Source organism: Lytechinus variegatus, chromosome 13 (genome assembly GCF_018143015.1).
Source record: "Lytechinus variegatus isolate NC3 chromosome 13, Lvar_3.0, whole genome shotgun sequence".
In the NCBI taxonomy this organism is placed as follows: Eukaryota; Metazoa; Echinodermata; class Echinoidea; order Temnopleuroida; family Toxopneustidae; genus Lytechinus; species Lytechinus variegatus.
The window spans coordinates 11,632,933-11,657,284 of NC_054752.1; the positions used below are offsets into that span (position 1 = coordinate 11,632,933).

The 24,352-nt window shown below is 37.5% G+C and overlaps 1 protein-coding gene across 2 annotated transcripts; it reads left to right on the forward strand.

The window, feature by feature from the left end:
• The first annotated feature begins 2,226 nt into the window (after positions 1 to 2,226).
• Positions 2,227 to 22,520, forward strand: LOC121426711 (putative indole-3-acetic acid-amido synthetase GH3.10). Of its 2 annotated transcripts, none has more exons than XM_041623085.1 (8): positions 2,227 to 2,540; positions 9,003 to 10,028; positions 10,438 to 10,576; positions 11,921 to 12,085; positions 12,872 to 13,014; positions 13,587 to 13,684; positions 20,942 to 21,182; positions 21,844 to 22,520. In XM_041623085.1, exons 1-7 carry the CDS (start codon positions 2,414 to 2,416, stop codon positions 21,167 to 21,169), a joined length of 1,926 nt encoding a protein of 641 aa, XP_041479019.1. In that variant the 5' UTR covers positions 2,227 to 2,413; the 3' UTR covers positions 21,170 to 21,182; positions 21,844 to 22,520. The 2 variants fall into 2 exon arrangements, with proteins under 2 accessions (XP_041479019.1, XP_041479020.1); XM_041623086.1 differs by having other exon boundaries at positions 20,942 to 21,178; positions 21,840 to 22,520.
• The last annotated feature ends 1,832 nt before the right edge of the window (positions 22,521 to 24,352 follow it).

The window sequence follows — 24,352 nt, forward strand, 5'->3', positions numbered from 1 at the left end:
AACAAAAATAACAAGAGTCAACAAATATGACAAGAACAATTTTTGACATGTTGACAAATTTAAGTTTTTGTTAGCGCCCAAAGAAACGAATATAATTAGAAATGCATCTCTTGGACAAATAATATGTATGTTTTGCGATCCAAGTAGGCCTGTATTAATTATTTGGAGGTGCCGTGGCCGAGTGGTCTAAGGTGCCTGGCTATACATGGAAATTCCGGGGTTCGATCCCCGGCCGCGGCACCTATGCCCTTGAGCAAGGCATTTAATCAACAATGCTCTTTTATCCTACTTTCAAATAAATGGAAATGCTATATGCATTATTAGGTGTGCACTTGTCTGAATATTTGTAGTTGTTTGTCAGATTTAACTAATTGAGGCCATGCAATTAGTTAAATCTGACAAACAACTACAAATATTCAACATATTTGATATACAGTTGATATTCAGAATTTAGTATGATTATTGCCATGTTATGAATTATTATGTTCTGTAAATTGATTGATAATCGAGAGTCAAACAGTTTCTGACAGCATATCGCATTTTTCATTTGTTTCAATATGCGTTTTGCTTTGTTTAATTTGTGACTCTGTTTATTCTTCAAAATGTTAATTGATCAATGTAACTTTTTTTTTGATTTTGTAATTTTTATAATTTTATTTGATTGATATTCTTTGTTTGGATTTGAAATCAATAAATAAACTTGAAACTTGTATCAAACTATCGGAGTTGGAGTTCAAATGTTTTCACCGAGACATTAAAAGACTCTATCCTCTAAATGTATTATTACGGAGTTTTTGCAACACTACACAGACGCTTTCTGGAACATAGATAATCTATTGTCAAAAACACTTAATGACAAAGTAGTCTTTGTCGAAAATCGGTGAACCGTGATTCTAGCCATACAACATAACTCACGCAATAATTTACAATTTTTCGTGAGCTCCACATCTTGGGAAGATCTGCTCTCCCGGTTCACCATTTCTCGACAAAGATATCAGAGATGATCACTGAGATTTGACGGGCATTTCCAATGTATTTACTATAAATGTTCTTGAAGGCGTCCCCAACTGCAATTGCGAAAATTCGCTAATAACATTCGGACCGATCATGCTTGGAACGTGGTTTGCTGGGCAAACCCTTCACTCCGGATTAAAGGGTCTGAATGTGCAGCCTACTCATGCCTTGTGTACTGAAGGCTCTTGGAACAGCAAGTTGTGCATGTGCTAGTCATTTGTGTCGAGGCACACTTGTTGATCAAAGTTCTATTCAGGGTCTGTGTCTGCAGACTACTTGGAAGGAGTTAAGGTGGTTCTGACACCGCATCCAACTTCTCCTTTAGTACGCAGACTAGAGATTTGTTTACTTACAATTTCCCGCTTAGACTACTTTACGTATACTTAAGTTGTCTTGTTTACACATCCGCTTCCATATACGTGTGACTTCGGCGAATGGTACGAGTTCACTCGGTACGCACGTATACGTTGAACATGACTGAACGGTACGTACACTTTAATTCAGATTATTGACCTCCAGAGGCGTCGATTATGGGGGGCAGGGGGGGCGATCGCCCCACCAATGAAAATATTGGGGGGCAAACCTATCATTTTGCCCCCCCCCAATAATTCCGCATGTGCTAAAAATAAAATAAGATTGTAATGTTACACAGAAATCAGCAAGCGAGATTGAGATACACAACTCGTTCTTCGTTTAAAATCGTGCTCAAAATGTCCACTTTTCAGATTGGAACATCAAAAAATTTCAGCTCGCGCTTCGCGCTCGGATCATTTTTGTAACAGAAACCCATACTTTCCATGATTAAATAGGTGATATGGTCCCGTTTTCAGTTCTAAACCTCAAAAGAACTCCCACTTCGATTTACAATAATTTTTTGTGGATATATATATCTCGTTCTTTATTTTAAAAAGTCCATTAAATTTTAAAAAAAAAATTCAGATCAAAATATCAAAATTTTCAGCTCGCGCTTCGCGCTTGCATTAATCTGCTGGTGAGATATATATGTATATATATATATATATGTGTGTGTGTGTGTGTGTATGTGTGTATATATACACATATATATGTACACATATATATAGGCATATGTGTGTGTTTGTGTGATCGAGCGCCTTTGGAAAATTGATTCATGATTTTGCCCCCCCCCCCAATCTGAAAAATGGATCGACGCCCCTGTTGAACTCCATGTGGTTTTGACCCCACTCTGAACTTAAACTTCGCTTCAGCACGGAGGTGGATTCGAGCGTGTTAACACAAAAGATATTGGATATTTCACTTGACTCATTCTCGACCCGCACTCCAGCATTGTTATACCGAATCTACATAACACCAGCAGCACTCCTCAACGTCATAACATCAACCCACCCAGTGCAGTTGGGAACATTACCAGACTACCATCATGGGCGGAACACGTCTGCTTCGATGGAAGCTCCTAGGAGTGGCAGGACTAACCTTCTGGGTGGCTTGGTGCCTCCTACAGATGGCTTCTGAACACCAGGAGCATATGTGGAAACGCATTTTGGCAGGTAAGAGCCTACCTCTTAGCTCTTCCGAAAAAAAACTCGCATCAGAAGTTTCAAGAAAGTGGCTTATATACTATCTTAAAACAAGAACGGGTTAATATGTATTTCATATCCTTTATTACTTTAATATCATATTTGTATTTGTAAATTAACACCACAAAAGGTTCTGCAACTCAAAGATTGAGGGGCGCTATATTTTTTCAATTAATCCTGAAAGTGAACTTTATGAAGGGTTTACAGCTTATCATAATGATGATTTTCTTGAAAATCATTAAAAAAACACTAAAGCAAAATACTGACTATGATGTACCTTGCAAATATATATACATTCATATTGATGCGATGCAGCAAGAATCCCTTCTGAAGTTCTAATCATATTTCCTTCGTTGTTATTTTGTGGAGCCCCTAAAGTGAAGTGACATGTTTTTATTCCTAACTCGTTCGCGTGAGTACCAACTCGTTTTCTTTACCGATAAAAACTTGTTCACCTCCACGTATCTCGCGTTCCCACGATCTATAAGTCGAGGGACGTAGTTAGGAAGACGAGGGAAAGAAATGAATGAATTAGGACAAAAAGAACTTGTCATCCTCGGCATGCCTGGGCTCTGCACACAGCAAAAACTATGGTGTTAACCGGTATACATAGAGGAACAAACCAATTATTTTACACCGGTGTTAAATTGGTGGTGTTAGTTTTACACCTATAGGTGTTATTACAACACCTATGGTTGTTACATTTACACTATTTGGTGTTATGTTCAATCTCTAGGGTGTTATTTCAACACCTCAGGGTGTGGTCCTCTATTTACACCAATTGGTGTCAGTTTTAACACCACAATTTTTACAGTGTTGCCATGTGACCTCGAAATCAAGAAATCGATTATTTATATGATAGCATTTAATTGAAAAGGGAAAACAACGCCCCGGCTTCCAGAGAATTACGACTCGGCGTGCTGTTGTAAAAAACACGACTGATGAAAGGGGTTCTATCAGTAGCACAATGAGACAAAAATAGTACATAAATAAAAACTTTGCGGGAGCACTATACATGTATTGACGTTAGGGCAAAATTTCATGAGAGTCGCGAGCGAACAAGAATGTCGATATTTCTACAATGTAAATCAAACTATAGTGATATGTCAGGGGTATTTTACACATTTTAAGATAGTGATATCACCTTGACTCTGCCCCCCCCCCCATTTTTAATCTTGCTCTTTAAACCTTTGGGGTGTAGCTTGCTACTTCCTTGAGTCCTTTTTTCTGAGGAACCTTGAGTAGACTTGGCATACTATGAACGTTCCAATAACTTTTCTTCGTTTGGCATCGCAACGTAATGATAGTATCGTCCTGAACTGTTGTTATAGACAATTGTCTATGATTAATCCTCATTACTGATTTTTACCGAATCTTTAGCCAGACTTACAAGGCTGGGGCCCGTTGCAGAAAGAGTTGCAGTCAATCACAACTCTAAAAATCATGCGCAACTTGATTTTCAACCATTCAACAGCGCATATTTTGGACTTGCGATTGATTTTTTGACCTGCGTTTAAACGCAACTCTTTCTGCAACGGACCCCAGGTCCTCCACATTTTAATATTGATTTGTACAAAATAGAAAATAAGTCTTTACCCAGTTGTAATTAAAAACGTTGATTATGTTGTACATTTTTTTTTAACCTTTACCCAAATCATTATCCAGATTCAGTATTTCCATTCTTGAAATATTGTTATAGGAAATACATCGTTTTTCAATGTTTCCTTTATTTTTTTTCCTGTTTATTTTGCATAATACTCTAGTGAATACCAAGATTCTTCATTATTGCTTCATAAGTTCATGAAATCACTCTTACCATGCTTACGGAAGGAAATAGTATACAAAAAATGGAAATTCATTATCATGACTAAGGCTGCGTTTTGATATACTTTGCGTTGTTTAACCATTTGTTAAACGTTAACTGTAATGTAACGAGCTCGTATTTCTTCAGTACACGATAATTACTGCCAAGTGCCACTGCATTCTTATGGATTCCCAAAAAACATGTTTCCGATAAAAATTAATGAAAGGAAATCTTTCAACATGACAATGAGCATGTTGTCATGGTAGTGGACTTTGGAACCGGATTTGTTATGATGTGATTATTTATTGATTTCTCTTTTTTCATATATGGGATTCTATTTCAGCGTCAGATGATCTCCCATGCCCCCCCCCCAAAAAAAAAAGCAAACAAATAATATAATCAAATATGATATTCAGGAGTATATTCATATGATTCGCATGTAAAACTTTACCATATCAAAATGAAACTCAGGGGAAACGTCAGAATATTCAGATAGGGGCGGGCTGGCACGACGACCTAGAGGTACAGTAAAATATTACCTCCATTGAATTCTATGAATATTGTAGCGTTCTACGACCAATTACTATATTTTCATGCTTTTCTTCCTTCGTTCGTCACTTTCCAACACCCCCTCCCCTTCCTCGTGCTCCCCACTTTCTCACTTATCGACAAATCATTGGGTGGGTGGTCGACCCCTGTCCCCTTGTGGCACAGCCTTTTAATTAGATTATGATGAATGAAGACAATTAAGTCCACGATTTCATACTACACTGCAATTGGGGCGTATTGCTCTGATAAATTAAACGTAGGCAAATATAAAGTGTGAATTGAAAATGCTTCTCTGCAATACAAATTCTGTTAAAACTGGAATTCGAAGGAAACTTTATTTAACGTTGATGCACAATTTGCTCTAAATCTTCCTCTGTCAATTGACACAGACACAGAGCAAATATTTGTTTTGTTGAGTGTCGTAACTACATTACACAAGGGTATGTGCCAAAATGAAAGAAGCGATTCCAGTAAGGTGCATGCACTCCCATTTTTAATGGCTATATATAGCATATGTTATAATGTCATTTGATTGCCACATAATCGTAGCAGTAGTGATATCATAAAAACGTTATATTTACTCAGGGTTCAGTTTAAAGGACAGGTCCACTCCAACCAAAAGTAAATTCTAATAAAAAGAGAAAAATCGAACAAGCATAACACTGAAAATTCCATCAAAATTGTAAGTAAAATATATAAGAAAGTCATGACATTTTAAAGTTTCGTTTAATTTCATAAAACAGTTATATGCACATCCTGTTCGGTATGTAAATGAAAAGACTGATGACGTCATCCACGCAGTACTTCTTTTCTATTTCATCATATGAAATATGAAATTTACTTCTCGTTGTCAAGTGAAGCAACGACAATTCCTCCCTGATCATATGGAATTAGCATTGTTTAATACTATATGGTTTAGTCAAGTTGGTCCTTATGGTCACATTAAAAAGTGAAATATTCATAATTCAAACAATAAAAAAAAACAAGAAATAGTGAGTGAGGGACATCATCAACTGCCTCTTTTGCATGTCACTGAGTTGTGCATATCACTTTTTTTGTGAAAAATAAGCGAAAATATAAAATGTCATAACTTTCATATTTTACATCCGATTTTGATGTCATTTTCAGTGTTATGCTAGTTTTATTTTTCTCTATTCATTCAAATCAACATTTACCTGTGGTAGACTTGACCTTTGTTTAAAAAAATCTGGCCCAATTAGTTAGCTGGGTTGTTTACATGTAGGTGCCCAAGCATTCGTGGAATTCCTACCGGGTACCCATTTATCGCCCCTCGGTTGAGAGTGCCAAAAGTAGACGAATGCCTAAATTGCCAGAGGGTGCCAGTTTGACTCGTACATGGCAGGGAGGAGATGAATAAAGGGATAAGATTTCTGCTACTCTATTGCTTATCGGGCAGCATTGGCATCAAAAGAATCAATTTGACCCTTTTCTTCTTGACCAAAAAACCGCCGAGATGATATGATTTTGCTCCAACTTTGGGTGTCATTTTGTCAGACTCAAATTTCCGGCAAAGTTTCGCTTAAGAATAAAAGCAGATTACTCATCTCTGAATAAATGGGCATTAAAATCATTTTAAAAAATGAACACGTATAGTGTTCGGAATTGGCCTGAAAACGTGTGACATTGAATTTGCGTGTGCCAAGAATCAATATCCTATAGAGGCCACAGGAAAAACCTTTAAAAAAATGCAAGGTTTTAACATTGCTCGTTTGTAATTGTTATTCAAAAGGTTAAAAATAGTATTTCTTGATCACTTCAACATTTCTTATGATTTTATCATTTGCTAATAAACAGCTAAATACAGGATATTATTATCATTTTTTTAATAATTATGTCTGTTTAAATATTCTTCTTATTTTCAAATCTAGTATTTCTTTCTTTAGTTGAAAATACAAATATATTATCACCGCAATCTTATTAAATTTTCCTTTAAGAATTTGACGTCTTACACACCAAGTGCATTACAGAATTTATACATACATGTACATGTAAGTTTAAATAATTTATTTGGATTGGTCGTTCTGGAGTTTCCCGTAACAATGCATCATAAAACTATCGTCGAGAGAATGTGTGCCTTCTTATCACCACTGTCATCATCATGATCGTCATCATCACCTTCATCATCTTCGTTCGTTACCATTATAATCTTCATTATACAGTGCGTCCAAGAAAAAACGAAACCGAGATTGAGCGATGATTTATCATAACTTAATCACAAATACAATAGACAAATGACCTACCATTGTAAAGCTTAGAATCGCCTCTTTCATCTGAAATTACCTAGATTATTTCTCATTCACACATGAGTGAGCAAAAACAATTTGAAGAGGGGATACCAAAAAGTCATTTGGCGGGCTGCATCTGTGTTTCAAAAAGAAAACCACATTTTCAAAAAGTTCAATATCTGGTCTTTAATTTGATACCTCAATTACAGAAAATGTTCAAGAACTAACAAAATTTTGGTTATTTGAATTTAGGCTTGAATTTCAATAATTTCATAGAATTAAGAGGTTCTACAAGCTAGCGTTCAACGATCAGCCATGCACTAAGTCTTTTTTTTTAACCATGCGATAGCTTCTGTTGGAAATTATGGAAATACTAGCATTGTTTCGAGGGATCATAACTTTTTTTTACTTCTTGACCATTTTCAGTGATTTAGGTTTCAAATAAAAAAGCAGATATTGAACTTTTTAGGCATGTGATTTTCTTTTTGAAATTCAGATACCCCCCCCCCCCGGCCAAATGAGTTGCTGGTATCCTTTATTCAAATTGTTTTTGCTCACTCATGCATGAATGGGGAATAATCTAAGTAATATCAGATGAAAGAGGATATTCTAAGCTTTACATTGGTAGGTCATTTGTCTATTGTATTAGTGATTAAGTTATGATAAATCATCGCCTAATCTCGGTTCGTTTTTTCTGGGACGCACTGTATTGTCATGCACGGAGATTTCATGGGGTTCTACTGTTCCATCAGCCATTCTGTCATGTCTGTAGGGAGGGGCGAAATTATTTTATAGAACCATGATCTAAATAAACCAGCTTGTAAATGAGCTGATTTCCTACAATAGCTGTGATATCACTATTTTAAACGCAACGCCGTTCATTCTTGGCTTCTCTATAGTCGGACCATTTTCCCATTTGTAAATTAAGTTATATCCAGGAAGTTTACAACAATATCCTTTTTCCGAGAGGGGCTTAACTTTTTTACACCCGAGGCTTGTTTTTATTAGAAATGGGAAATGCGTTATTTTCTCACTCTGGAAATTCATATAAAACACGAAGAAAAACCGCATTCAATACAAAATGTCTCAGAGAGCGAGCATCAGTTATAACAACAATATCATTGAAGGTTTAAAAAAAGATTAAATGTTGCTTTAGGGTTGTTTTTATACAATGGAAAAGCATGGATTATCGTTTATCCTGAATTCCTACACCTTGCGCAAATTTGGTTCGTCTCTTCCCTCTGACGTGATAAGGGAAACGTGATATTCAGATTTGAAAGAACTGAGCAGTGAGCACTCTAAAAGCGCATAAATAGTTACGTTCTCAAATGGGCCTAAGAACTTTTTTTAAAGATGGGTTGCTAGTTGATAGAAAATTGACAAAAAAGGTTTTCACTACAAAATAATTGGATTTTCATCCAGCAACTATAACGTACATCGTTTCCACCCCCGCTCTCCAGGGCCATGTGTCTTTACCACTTTGACATGTTTGATGTTTTCCTTAAACATGTTAAAGTAGGGGTGTTTCCAGCTTCAAGTGCTGTTTTCGACGTGTTTAATTCTTTAACGAGACAAACTTTTTTTTTATTCTAGGGATTTAACTCACCTATCCTTGGCTGATGTAACGATAGAGGTTCAAGGCCATCTTAGAGGTATTTCTTTTTCGAAATAAGGTAGAATACGCCATGAACATGATAAAGGGTCTATTTTCAAAATGTGTGGACGTGCATGGGTAGCTCAAATTTGGGGGGAAAAGATGTGTGAAAAGGCTTCAATACAACTTAATTTTGATTTAACTGCATATTATTTTCTCTCTCTATCTCTCTCTTCCAGGTTTGTTTGGTGTTCCGAGTATCTTGGTGACCGTTCTATCACTGTGGATGTCTACATTGCGCATATCCTACGGACATGGGCTTGTCTCATCCTACCTCCATGTTACCATTATATCAATCCTTTTTGTGACTCGTTTCCCTGTGGTGTGGAAGTGCAAGAAGGCCTGGAAGAACCCCAGGAAATCACAAGAAGAATATCTGAAAGAAATCATCAAAGCAAATGCGCAATCCGAATACTCAAAAGACTTTGGACTCTGTTCAGTGACATCTTTAGCGGACTTGAGGAAGAAACATTCATTAACGGATTACGAACGGTACAGGCCATACGTAGATCGTCTGGAGAAAGGTGAAACAGGTTTGTTGGCATGTGATCCTGTTATACGGTTCGCGCTCACTTCCGGAACAACAGGGAAAGCTAAGATGGTGCCGTACACAGAAGCCTATCAAAAGAATCTCTTCAAATGGGCATTTGGAATACACTTCGATGTCAGGGCGAACTGTTTCGGTCATGACGGTCTCCAACGAGAGCTATTCATGTATACAGCACCAAAGGTAAGGCATTCAGAAGGCGGCGTCCTGATGGCCCCAGCATCAGTAATGACTAAGACCTTAAAACGACTCTTGTTTTTGTACTCAACACCAGCAGTTGGTTACGACATCAGTGATCCTATTGATTCCGTTTATGTCCATCTTCTTTTCGGGCTCCGTGATCCCAACCTTCGTAGCGTTAACGCCAATTTCACTTCAAACCTGATGTCAGCAATGCGAATGGTCGAGCAACAATGGCATGAGTTTGTTCGAGACATTGAACTTGGAACCGTGACGACAACCAATGTCCCACCTGAAATTCATAGAGCACTTGTAAAGGAGCTTGGAGGAGGGGATAAGGCCAGAGCTACAGAACTGAAGAAGGAGTTCCAGAAGGGTTTCGAAGGCATCATGAAGAGGGTCTGGCCACACATGAAATCTGTTCAAGCAATAGATTCAATAGGCCTCAAGGATGCTCTCCTGAAATCATATGCGAAAGGTTACTCTTGTGTAATGTCATCATCGCTATAATTCATACCCAATATATATATAAAATTATGTAAAAAAAATCTAGATCCAGAAATCACCCCAGAACAAAAGAGATAAAGAAAAATCAAACAATTTTTTTTCATCAATTGTAAATTGAGTCTTTTGTGACCTTTAGGTTTCCAGTTGTTCTTAAAGTAGAGATCAATGATGTAAGCTCTGTAATTTCTGGAATATTACGATCATGATGATGAGCATGATCTACGAAGTTAAACTCATACAGAAGAAAATATTGGACTCTTTAAGCTTTTACCAAGTCTTATTTCCCTGTATTAAAAATAGAATCTTCATTTGTCATATTCATCCGTCTCTTCAAGAGTTATTCGTCTTGAGGGAATTTTGTCTTTTCAATTTCTCTAAAGGTTTGACGCTGTATGGTGGGGTGTTTGGTGCTTCTGAGGGTTTCTTCGGATATAACCTCTGGCCAAAGTCACCGGGCAAAGATGAATTTGTTCTGTTGCCAGGCACAGCAATCTACGAATTTATTCGACAGGATAATATGTAAGTGCTTACTAACAACCATGAGTTTATTTCAGCAAAGTGTGTTCAAAACTTAACGGACAGCGGACATAATAAATAACGCATTTCCGTAATCATTCCCGTACTTTTTGTGGTTCCACAGGTCTACATCGTCGACCCACTATTTTTTTTTTGCTCTTTACACGAGTTCATTGTCCGAAATCATTCAATCCCACCAAGGTGTTGGGCGTGGCTGTGCTGATGACACAAATATCTATATTTCAAGCTACAGTTAAGCAGCTTTGATGTCATTTAGGAATTGTATATGTATATACAGGACAACAAACTAAATATGAAATACATGTAATCTTCTTATCTTCCAGAGTCAGAAGCACCGCGTTTATCGCCAACTTAGCCACTAATGTTTAACTGATAGTTAGTGATTGTGGATTTATGTGATGAATGACTATATTTTCTAAAATCCACTTCACTGGGCAATAATGGGTAAAGCTTTTCTGCGAGACTCGTTTCTCGCCAATGAAAAATAGTATAAAGAGAGAAATGCGTGCGTATTCTTGCTTTGCTGTTGGTTATTTGTAAATTAAAGGCCAAACCTAACGGCGAATCAGCGTTTGTCTCAAATTGGTAAAAAGAGTATCATAGGTGCATTATAAGCAGGACGTGAGCTTGATTGCATTTTTTCATCAATATCGCAGTACTGAAGTGAAAAAGATATGAACCTTGGGTGAATCTTTGGGAAACGTTGGACTTTGTTGACAGGGGTTAGATGAAATTTCACATAACAATAGAGAAGCCTTTCCACAAAGATTGACCGACATTTGCTGTTTCGAAGCCTGTTTCTCGATACCTAATGATCTGTGAATGTACGTGTTTTGTTTTGTTCCTTTGGGGGATGTGGAATCGCCCAATGTTATATGACCTAGTCTACTTGGCCGTCACCAGTTGCCGCCAATGCAAAGCAGCTGTGGGTCCTATAGTGTCGCCAAAAAAGGTGCATATACATGTGGTGACGTACAGTGGCTCAAACTCTGCCTCCCAACTAAAGCGTGGTGGTGCGTAACGGGCGCCAAAAATTAAAATTGGCAAGATGAAAATTTCGAGTAACGGCACAAACTATGGAATGTGGCGCCACCACACGCCAGCTGGGAGGCAGTTGGTCGCTGTACGCCATTGGGCACATTTTTTTCTTGCGACACGAACCGCTACAGCCGCTTCGCATCGGCACGAAGTGGCGTAAACTGCCCACTGGACTATTAGCATTTGTATGGTTATTCCGACTCTCACTTTGTAATTAAATGGCCATGAGTTGTGTTTGTTGATTGCCAAACCCCATCATTACTTATTCCATACAATGCTTTGTTCCAGAACTGAAGATCAACCGGAGACTTTCTTCCTAGATGAGCTCCAAGTTGGTGGTATTTACGAGGTCGTCATTACTCAAATGTTCGGTTTCTACAGATTCAGATATGGTGACGTCATCCGAGTCCGGCGATTTCACTTCAATTCTCCCGTTGTGGAATTCATGTACAGGTATTACATTTTCTGTGTTTGTTTCATTGAGGTAGCTATAAGTGAACCCATCAAAAATAGAAAAATGCTGAACATGTTTTATGATGTTTCTTCTCACAATATGTTTAATTTGGATAGCAGTAAATTAAAAGGAATTTTGTTTGGTGTCAGTTTAAGCCCTGGAATGAAATGAATGCTGCAGGTGGTGAATGAATTTATTCCCAGTCTTTACATTCAAGAAATATTGCAAACATTGCTAATTTACTGCATGATTTGTTTTTCTTTTAAATATTTAGCGTATTATTACTCATGATGTTATCTACATTCAATAAATGTACTTTAAGTTTTGTTTTCAACTTTTTCGTTCATTGATTTATTCAACTTGAATTGCTCAGTCATATGAACCTATTTATTCATTCGTCAATCCAATCAAGATGAACCGGGACTGCTGATCGCCGTAAGATTCTGAGCTTACTGAAAGATGCAAATATGTCGTTTATTTACAGTCCCAGGCGAAACTGCCACTTTGACTCACTGATTTTTCACAAAGACTTTTTTTCATTTGACAATTAATCTGCCCCGTCGCGAAAAATCTCGTCGCGTCACGAAAATTAGATATCAGCGATTGATAATGGGCTTATTCCTGCGAAATCTTGTATTGATCATTGTGTATGATCAATAAAAAAAAAGTCAGCCCCACAATCAATCAGTAAGCTTCTTGTTACGGAGGCCTGAACTCAGCCAATGTTACAATACATGGACATGTTGGGATTGATTAGCAACTGTTAAATCATTTCCGTTGTCCAGGTCAGGTCAAATCCTCAATGTGCATGCAGAGAAACTTGACCAGCATACTGTGAAGACTGCCATGGATGCTGCCGTTGGCCACTGGCCCGGTGCTTCCCTTGAGGAATACGCTGTAGCCGAGAGTACTCTCCTTGATCAACTAGGTAAGAAGAGTTTCACGGTCAGACTGTTCCAAAAATATCCTCAGACATTATGGACATCGGGATCAAGATAATAGTCTATTGAGCGTCCACCTCATGAACGGGAGGTTGTGGGTTCGATCCCCGGCCGAGTCATACCAAAGACTTATAAAAATTGAACCTTCTCCCTTCTTGTTTGGCGATTAGCATTGATATTGGAGAAGGGTAATAATACCATATTATGTTATGCAGAGCCCGCTGGAAGAGCAGTCTCAGGATTGAAGTGGCTACCCTGGGTAAATAAAACGTTGTTATTATTATTATCACAACATTCAAACTTGTGTGATTTCTCAGTCTCTGTGTTTACTTTAAGGTCAATTCCACCACCAAATCATGTTTATTCAAATACCAACCAACTTCCTATCACGCACAGGAATGAAATCACCATCAAAATCCGTTGTAAAACAAGATAGTTATGATTGTTTTCAGGTTTCGCTTAATTTCACAAACGGCGATGACCGATCGGATAAACTGTGGATACAATTTCTTTTGTCTTCTAATCAAACAGTAATATAATTATCATTCTCCTCATGCAGTGAAGACTGATGCTGATCATAGACCGTACTATGTGGTATTTCTTGAGCTGCTTCCTCCCCCGGAGAGAGACTCTATAGACAGCATCACACTGGAAAAGGTAATATCTCCCACCACCATTTCATATTTCCGAAGATTCTTTAGTCCGAAAAAAAAATGAGGTTCGCAACTCCGAAGGTTCGTCAGTCCGAAAACGAAGTGAGGTTCGTAATTCTGAAGGTTCGTTAATCCGAAAAAAAATGAGGTTCGTGATTCCGAAGGTTCGTTAGTCCGAAAACTAAATGATTAACTAACCTTATTTCGTTTCCGGACTAACGAACTTTCGGAACAACGAACCTTATTTCGTTTTCGGATTAACGAACCTTATTTCATTTTCGGATTAACGAACCTTCGGAACATCGAATCTTATTTCGTTTCCGGTTTATCGAACCTTCGGAATTACGAAATGCAACCGTTATTTCGACGCACACAGAGTGGTACAGATAAATTTACCTAACTGATCTTCCTAATGTTTAAGGTGCCTGACTGGACACTGATAGTCGCGGCCATAATACCTATGACCAAGGCATTTAATCAACATTGCACTTTAAACCTACATTCAATTACAAGAAAATGCTATACTTTCTTGGAAACTATGTGGGCACTTAAAAAAAATCTATGATTTTTAAATACTGCAATAGATGTAATACCATTTTAAAGGAAGGTTAGTGTCTTACATGGAATCGAACCCCGGTCCTTAAGCCATATCGTATTTTTATGCGATAAAGATATCAGTGCATTATCGTGATTATAGCCTTCCAGATCCATCCTTTTCCTTTAGGAACAATGATTGTTACTGAAACATATTTTCAAAGAGCCATTTTCCCGATTATGTTCATTATCATTTTGCTTTTAGTCTAGGAGCCAGGGGGCTTTATTCAGAATTTTTGGTGGGGAAGGTTTGACAAGCTTATCCGGGGTAAAATTGTGCGCTGATTCCAAAAATGTCACTCTTATTGACCGTACTCACGCCATTTTGGCCAAATTTTGACCAAAAATGACCATTTTGACCACTCTTTGGAAAATGGTCCCTTAACAGACTGCTTTTGTAGCCACATGCAATTAAAAGGGTCTATCTTAAGTAAAAATGCACACAGATTTCAGATAAAGTGCTTTCATTTGCCAAATCACAATAGCAGTAGTCATTTTGGCCATAATTTGGCCAAAAATGAAAATTTTCATGATTTTTTTGGCCGAAATGTGTTACAAATATTGATCAGAGCTACGACTGGATGTTTTTAGAAATCCACATTTATTTTCAAAATGTGCGCTGGATCATAACCATCAACCTCATGTAATTTATTCCGTCAGTTTTGACCTATGAGGGTCATTTTGGGTACTTTAGACATAACTGACCATTCGCGCAGTTTGCATTATTAACTGTTCAAATAGGCAGGAAATTGAGGTCTTCAGCATGTTTTTTCTTCTTCCCTTATAAAATGAGAATGCATTTAAATGTCCTTCATGTGTAAAATTTTATGCTGATTCCAAATATATCAGTCATAATAACCCTATTTAATAGCTTGTGGTAATTTTGACCACTCATGGCCCTCAAAATGGCCAATGACATCAGTTGATTTTACCCCCAAATACTTCGAACGTTACCAGAACCATAACAAGGTGTGCTGCGACACCTAACATTGGTGTGTTAATCCTTTAAATTGAACATCTCACAAAGTATTTTGACCTTATGTAATTTATTATATCAGTTTTGACCTATGAGGGTCATTTGGGGTACTTTATACATAACTGACCCTTCACGAAGTTTTGCATAATAAAGTGCACATATACATGTAGGCAGGAATTTGAGGTCTCATAGCGTGTTTTATCTTCTTCCCAATATAAAATGCAAATGCATTCAAAAATCCATCTTGTGTAGAATTTTATGCAGATTCCAAATATATCAGTCTTAATGACCCTATTCAATACAATGTAGCTTATGGTTATTTTGGCCACTTATGGCCCTTAAAATGACCAATGACATCAGATCATTTTACCCCCAAATACTTCGAACGTTACCAGAACCATTACAAGGTGTGCTGCGACACCTAACATTGGTGTGTTAATCCTTTAAATTGAACATCTCAAAATTATTTTGACCTCATTCCATCAGTTTTGACCTATGAGGGTCATTTTTGGTACTTTAGACATAACTGACCATTCGCACATAGGCAGGAATTTGAGGTCTTCAGTGTGTTTTATCTTCTTCCTTTATAAAATGGGAATACATTTAAATGTCCATCTTGTATAGAATATTATGCTCATTCTAAATATATCAGTCTTAATGACACTATTGAACACCGAATGGTCATTTTGGCCACTTATGGCCATAAAAATGACCAATAACATCAGTTCAATTTATCCAAAATACCTCAATGTTACCAGAATCGTTTCCAGGATGTGCTGTGACATCTAACATTGGTGTATTAATCCTTTAAAATGAACATTTCAAAAGTATTTTGACCTCATGTAATTTATATCATTAGTTTTGACTTTTGACCATTTTGGGTAACTGACCATTCGTGCAATTTTGCATAATAACTGCAAATCGGCAGGAATTTGAGGTCTTCAGTGTGCTTTATCTTTCTCCTTTATAAAATGGGAATGATGCATATGTCGTTCTTGTGTAGAATTTCATGCTGATTCCCAATATGTCAGTCTTAATGACCCCATTTAACAGATTATGGTCATTTTGGCCACTTTTTGGCCCCCAAATGACCAATACCATCTGTTCAATACTTCAATTTATCCAAAAATACTTTGAATGTTACTATAATCGTTACAAGGGTGTGCTGTGACACCTAACACTGGTGTATTAATCATTTAAATTGAGTGTCCCAAAAATATTTTTGACAACCTTGGTCATTTTGGCCAGATTGTCCCCTGCCCAATGTGTATACTAAATTAGCCTATATTGAACATAGTGAGGAGACAATTCAGGATTGTGTTAATATTAGCATCAATTATTGTTAAATTGGAAAAGTTTGAAAGCTTTTGGGTGAAAATCAATGCAATGATTCCATATAAATCAGTGTTATTGGCCGATCGAACTATTGGACTTTGTGGTAATTTTGATCACCTTTCCTCAATAATTTCTCGTGACCACACATTTGATTAAAAAAGGGCTCAAATGTTGCTTAATATTATTTTCAGCTTGAACTACTACACCAATAATCAAGAGTTTAATGAATGTGATAAAAACCTTTACATCAAGTACACTAAGGTTGTTTGACCATGCACTTTGGTCATTTTTATGATTTAAGGCACATTAACCATTTTGTAATTCATGGAAACGAATTCAAGAATGATGTTAGATAGGACATATTACAAAAACTTTCTGCACCAGATTAATACAATGATTTAGAATATACTAAGTGATCATTTTGGTCCCTACAATTAGCAATGACAATTACATGTATCAAAAGTATTCCAATGTTCTTGCTCTATATTTTTGTAAGATTTGTTGTATCAATCATAATCAGTGACAAATTATTCAATTCAATATTATTCAATACATTCAATATTACTAACAGTACATAATCAAAATGTGACCATTTTGGCTACTTTGACCGTTTATCCAATGTGTGAATTTTGAAATAAACATGACTTAGCAGCAATTGTAGGTCTATGAACATGATGAAATGCGTTCAATCCCTTTTCATGGGAAATATTAAGGCTCACCTTGAGTAAAAATTGTGCCAAATATCATGTGACTGTCTACTGTGGCCCCTTTGATCACTGTATGTTCCTAAATAGCCAGAATTTTTTTCCTTCTTTAAAGTCAAATTGTACTGAGAATCATTACAAAGCAAAATAGGTCACAGTGAAGTTCACAAAGAGTTTTGACTATCATTCATTTTTACAATTTTTGTTTTTTTTCTTGTACAGTGATTCACAAAGCTCACATTGGCATGATTGGTGAGCAGCAAATTTACCCTTAATTCTTTTGAAGACGTACTGGGTAATAAAATACATTCTCTATATGAAATTATTCTCTGTGCCGAATTTTGGCCACTCTTTAACAATTTAGGGCAAGTTTTCCACTTTCAACTTTACCAATCATGCCAATGTGAGGTTTGTGAAACATTATACAAAATGGCAAAGGTAATAAAAATGCATCATGGTTAAATCTATTCGTGAAATCCACTTTGACCAATAGCTTTGTAATGACGCACCTTTGAGTTCAGGATTAGTGCCTTCCTCTAGAATATAGTTATCTGTATAATTTAAATAAAAAAGGAGGGAATGATGTTATGGCTACTCAATGACCATATAATGACCAAATGGTGAGGTATTTGGCACAATTTTTTTACTCAAGGTGAGCTTTTAATATTTCCAATCGAAAGGGATTGAACGCATTTCCACCATTGCTCCTGTCATGTTTATTTACAAAAGTCATACATGCGATAGATAGTCAAAATGGCCAAATTGGTTTCAAAATTTTGATAATGTGCTATTAATCATATCATAATAAAATCAATAAATGATACAATACATCTTATTAACATTACGGAGCGACAACAACATTTGAATCCTCCAAAAGCGACCAAAATGACCACTAGCTCATAAATGGTCATTAAGACTAATATATTTGGAATCATTAATCTACATTAATCTAGAAAAGTGTCTTAAAATAACATGTAAATGATGCTAAAATGTCTCATTCCTGAATTTGCTGCCCCATATATGTGAGGTTTCCATAAACATTTACTGTGTGGTCAAGATGGCTAAAATCATGTAAATGACCACACTGCCATGGTCAAACAACCTTATGTATGCACGATGTAAAGGATTTTATCACAATTATCAGCACTCTTCACCGATTATTGGTAGCTCATGCTGATAATGATACTGACCAGCATTTGAGCCCTTTTTGACTCATCAAAGCATGCGAGGTCTCTCTCTTAGCTGATCTCTCCACTAATTGGAGATTCCTAGGGTCCATGGTCACTGGTCAATATTGAGGGAAACGTGGTCAAAATGACCACAGGGTCCAATAGTTATGGTCTGTGTGGAATAATTTCATTGATTTCCACCAAGAAGCTTTCAAACTTTCCCATTTAACAATAATTGATGCTAATATTAACGCAATCCAAAATTTCTCCTCACCATGTTCGATATCACCTGAATTAACATACACAATGAGCAGGGCTGGCCGGGGGGTCAAGGTGGCCAAAATGACCAAGGTAGTCAACTTTGGGGATGCTCAATTTTAAGGATTCATTCACCAGTGTTGGGTATTACAGCACACCCTTGTTAAGATTCTGGTAACATTCGAAGTATTTCTGGATAAATTGAACTGATGTTATTGGCCATTTTAAGGGCCATAAGTGGCCAAAATAACCTAAAGCTGTTAAATAGGGTCATTAAGACTGATATATTTGGAATCAGCATCACATTTTACATAAGATGAACTTTTGAATGCATTTCCATGTTATATGGGAAGAAGATAAAACACGCTGAAAGACCTCAAATTCCTGTCTATGTGCAGTTTATTATATGCAAAACTGCGTGAATAGTAAGTTGTGGCTAAAGTACGCCAAGTGACCCTCATAGGTCAAAACTGATGAAATAAATTGCATCAGGTCAAAAGACTTTTGAGATGTTCAATTTCAAGGATTAATACACCAATGTTAGGTGTCACAGTATGCCCTTCTAACGATTCTGGTAACATTCAAAGTATTTTTGGATAAATTGAACTGATGTCATTGGTCATTTTAAGGGTCATAAGTGGCCAAAATGACCTTAAACTGTTAAATAGGGTCATTTAGACTGATACATTTGGAATCAGCATAAAATTCTACACAAGGACATTTAAATGCATTCTCATTTTATAAGGGAAGAAGATAAAACATGTTGAAGACCTCAATTTCCTGCCTATTTGAACAGTTAATAATGCAAACTGAGCGAAAGGTCAGTTATGTCTAAAGTACCCAACATAGGTCAAAACTGACGGAATAAATTACATGAGGTTGATGGTTATGATCCAGCGCACATTTTGAAAATAAATGTGGATTTATAAAAACATCCAGTCGTAGCTCTGATCAATATTTGTAACACATTTCGGCCAAAAAATCATGAAAATTTTCATTTTTGGCCAAATTATGGCCAAAATGACCACTGCTATTGTGATTTGGCAAATGAAAGCACTTTATCTGAAATCTGTGTGCATTTTTACTTAAGATAGACCCTTTTAATTGCATGTGGCTACAAAAGCAGTCTGTTAAGGGACCATTTTCCAAAGAGTGGTCAAAATGGTCATTTTTGGTCAAAATTTGGCCAAAATGACCAAAATGGCGTGAGTACGGTCAATAAGAGTGACATTTTTGGAATCAGCGCACAATTTTACCCCGGATAAGCTTGTCAAACCTTCCCCACCAAAAATTCTGAATAAAGCCCCCTGGCTCCTAGACTATTTAAAGGCCCAAGATTAAGCTTTTCCACATTTTTAATATTTTTTTTTTAATCTGAGTCGAGATTAAAGAATCATGTCTGTTGCGGATTTGAGAAGGTCTTTGTCGAAAATTGGGAAAACTGGGACAGGTGATTGTTTTCAGTTTCAGAGCTGACAAAAACTTTCACGTATGTTGTTTGTCCAGAGTCACGGACCAGGGGCGGGACCAGGATTTTCCAGAAGGGGGGGGGGTGTACCGGAAAACGTAGACAACCCTAAGAAATAAAAATCACTACTAAGTCAAGGTCATTTGTTCGTGGAAAACTTCGACAAAGAAAACATGAAAAAAATTAAAGTTTTCACTACTAAATCGAGGTAATTGTGCAAAGAAAAATGTAAAATAGCAATAAAAAATGGAACACAAAATCTATATAAAAAAACGGGCCTCACTTCTAAAATGCATAACATCTTCCACTAGAAAAGTTGTTGGTGTCTCTCAAAGGAGGATGGGAGGTACACGCCGGATAGCCCCCCCCCCCTTGATTCTCCACTGTCACGGACGGTGGTGTTGTTTCGATTCACCAATTGTCGACAAAGACTGCTTCACCATGAAGGCCTTTGCAAATAGATTTACTACGTTCCAGGGAGCGTTTCATCAATATTTTCATTCGACAAGTTGTCAGATCTGACATCTTTCCATGATTTTGATTGGCTGAGAGGCACTGTTCCTATGGTAACTGTCAGATAAAATTGGACTTGTCGGATAAAAAAACGTCCGAAAAGTCTTTTCATGAAACGCCCCCCCCCCCCCCCCCCCCCAGAAAGGGTCTTCGTACTCACAACAATCTGCCAGAGATGGACAATTCAGGTAATCTGGAGATTCTCAGTGAATATTTTTGATCAATGATACATTTTTTTTTGTAGGTTGACGAGGAGCTCTGCCATCATTCCTTCACGTACAACTCGTTCCGCGAAAAGGGAGCCATAGCCCCTCCCTTGGTGCACATCGTGAAACCCGGCACATTTGTTCGTCTGCACACTTTCATCCTGAATAACAGCACGACATCTGCCAACCAGTACAAAGTCCCGCGGAAGCTGCGCACGAAGGAAACCCTCCAACTCATGCTGGATAACTCCATTTATCATCGTTAAGTGAACGCAAATTCCAAGTGAAAACAGTCAAGAAATTGTTATATCATGCGAATGATCATTTTCGTTTGTCTTCCAACTACCATTCCTGCCATATATGTCCTTAATACAGGGTTATGATTCATGAATCGAAGAATCGAATTAAGTTTAACATTTTCAAATTATCAATGTAACTTCTAAAACAATGGAAAGGACTACTTCATAGAACTCATGGCTAGGTGTTCATATGCCAAAGATACACATACGTCGAAAGTGGACTGACGCCGGCCCCATATGCGCGTCGAAATAATGTTATCAGCTCCCTACTTTTGATTGCAGAACTGGACTGAGTCCACCTTCAAGGCGATTACGCATCTGCAATTACCTCCAACTGCGGCTTAAACCAAAGAAGTAGCGAACAATTTATTGTTAAGAAAAGTTCAAAATGTTGACGCGACGTGGATAAAGAATCTAAAAGCGGTTTCAGTCTTTTCGCGTATGTGTAACACCACCCATCGCATTCTTGAGGCCGACTCGAAAGCCAGAGGTGGAGGAAGCATGTGTATCTCGGACCATGGTGTTATAGAACATTGCATTCTAGATGATAACGTCTCCAATTGAGGTTGGTGAGATCCGGTGGGCAGGTTTTCAGGGTCTTGATGATGTGAATGAAAGAGCGAATAAGCACCGCTGGAATTGTGATGGACAAACAATATCTTCCGCCGTATCTGAGTCTAATTGAGTCTGAGTCTCCTTTCTAATCAAGCTTTACGATCGATCTGATCAACCTCATTGTTGTATAATTTCTACTTCATAAAATTCACAAATGACCTTTGTACATAAAGAGAAGCACACTGAATTTTCGAGAAAACCATGTGTAGATATTCATCGTATCTGGAAAATATTTTTAACAAACATGTATTTTAGATATTGACGTTGCTGGCTTTCCATAGTTGTGGTTTATCGGATCTATCGCGACTCTTAGAAAGACGGGACGCATGAAACGCTGTGACCTTATATCGGTTCTATCAGGACGTCTGTCAGCACATTGTTAGCGTTGAAAGCGTTTCTGTGCGATCGGTATACAGGCTATGCTGATCTGAGTGACGGTGAAATACTTCAATTTATTTGATAGTTCAGAAGACCAAAAGTGTCCTTTACACAAAATAACAAGTTGTCGATATTATCAGGAACAGTGATTAATTTCGGTCCCAACATTGATTATGATTGACTATGAAAGCGACCTTACCAATCGATTTTACATAAGTTTTAATGTATAAAGATATGAAGTATCCAGGTATTGTTCGTAGCAAATATTCTTACATTTTGATTGGAAAGGTGGCATTTTCTTTCGTAACAATAAACTAAATCCTAACAGTCATCCTGAATTCCTGTGTCATGTTATAATCTCGATCTAATATCTTCTTTTCTAAAGGGAGAGTTTTCGACGATTTTATTCCCTATATCACTGACATATGGCGTTAAGAAAAATAACTTTGAATTTATTCATTTATTTATTCATTCATTTTGGTATAAAATATACATTGCACATAGCAGCTTTACAGCTTAATTTCATACAATTTACAAAAATGATTGATATATGCAATACACATACAATAGTTGATCAGAAAAATATATTGAAATAAGACATAAATAACTAAACTCTGCGGAAGCGCCGTGGTGTAGCGGTTCTGACTCTCGCCTTGTGATCAGAGGGTCGTGTGTTCGAATCCCACTATGGCCTAGCGCCCTTTGGCAAGGCGTCAATTCACAATTTGCCACTCTCCACCCGGGTAGGATGCGAAAGTCTATGTAGTATGCCTAGCAATTGAGTATTGGAACTCTTGTTGGAATGCTCCCCAGTGGAGTGGAGAAGGTGCATACATTGTATGCAGGCATGCAAGGATCCGATGACCGGGGTAATAATATATCTGAAAAGCGCTTAGAGACGTCGGTCCGATGTGTTAAGCGCTATATAAACATGATAAATGCGGAATATGATTTATTATATTTAAACTCTGATCTAGATTCAATGAATATTGGTAATAGGACTTAACAAATGATTTTACTCGATGAAGATTTTACTACCTAATTCAAAACGGTTGATTTGGGGGGTATATGGCATGCCATCTATCATATAATTCATGTACCCCATGCAAACCAATCACCTCTGCTGCAACAATTATACTGTATGGTTACAGCAGAGGTAGCCAACTGGCCTGCATGAATTAGGCCATTTTCAGCTGTGATGGAATTGGGACGTCTCCTTTGTAAGGTTACTTGCTAGTTTCAGTGATAACGTTTCCCTTCCCCCTTTCAATGTTGGGAGGTGGAGAACAGTGAGGGCATCATCATAACTGGTGTACCTATGGCCAAGCATGAGGCGACATGCACGTTTCTGAATTCTCTTTTTTCTCAATCTTTTTTTTCTGCGTTAGGCCAGAATGCCAAACCGGGGCGCAGTATTCGAGTTTCGGGCGCACATATGAACAATATACTACTTTCAAATCTTCAACTGGTAGCCGAAATCCTTTCGCCATCACATTATGTGTAGCCTCATACTTGCCGCCTTGACCATTTCTGTAACATGGTGTGGTCATTCTAAATCATCTTGTACGAACACACCTAAAAGTTTTACAAGATGGACTTCACCTAGTTCATGGTCATTTTTTTTTACTTTTGGGAAACGTGTTGGGTTTCTCACGAACTGAACGTCCATTACCATGATTACAACACATTTCTTAGGGTTCAGTTTCATGCAGTTGTCTTTGTTCCATTTCCCAAGTTCATTTACTTCTTCTTGGATTTTCGGTTGGTCCGTTGAATTCCTACATTCACGCAGGGAGATGTCGTCGACGTATTTCCAATATTGGTGGTCGCTATCCTCGAACAAGTGGTTGATCATGCAGACGAAGATTATCGGTCCAAGTCGAGTGCCTGCGGCACTCCGCGGCTTGCAGCTCATCTCCGAAGACCGGAGGAAGGAAATATACAAGTACCAGTTGCCTAATTGTGACTTATCAATCACCTTGCCAATGTCACCCACAAACCACTTCGCAATAAATTTCCCAAGGATCTTTGCGAAATGGTCTGTTAGCGAAGCTGGTCTCAAGTCTTCTATCATGTCTATGGTAGGGTTTGTCGTTTTCGGTACCACGATTGCTCGCTTCCAACTATGTGGCACCATCAAGCCAAACCTTAGAATAA

Excerpts from the sequence above, each read along its gene's own strand:
- LOC121426711 (XM_041623085.1), top strand. The coding sequence starts at position 2,414 with ATGGGCGGAACACGTCTGCTTCGATGGAAGCTCCTAGGAGTGGCAGGA. Across the intron at positions 12,086-12,871 it reads GTTGTGGAATTCATGTACAG|GTCAGGTCAAATCCTCAATG; the intron begins GTATTACATTTT and ends TCCGTTGTCCAG. Across the intron at positions 13,685-20,941 it reads ACAGCATCACACTGGAAAAG|GTTGACGAGGAGCTCTGCCA; the intron begins GTAATATCTCCC and ends TTTTTTTTGTAG.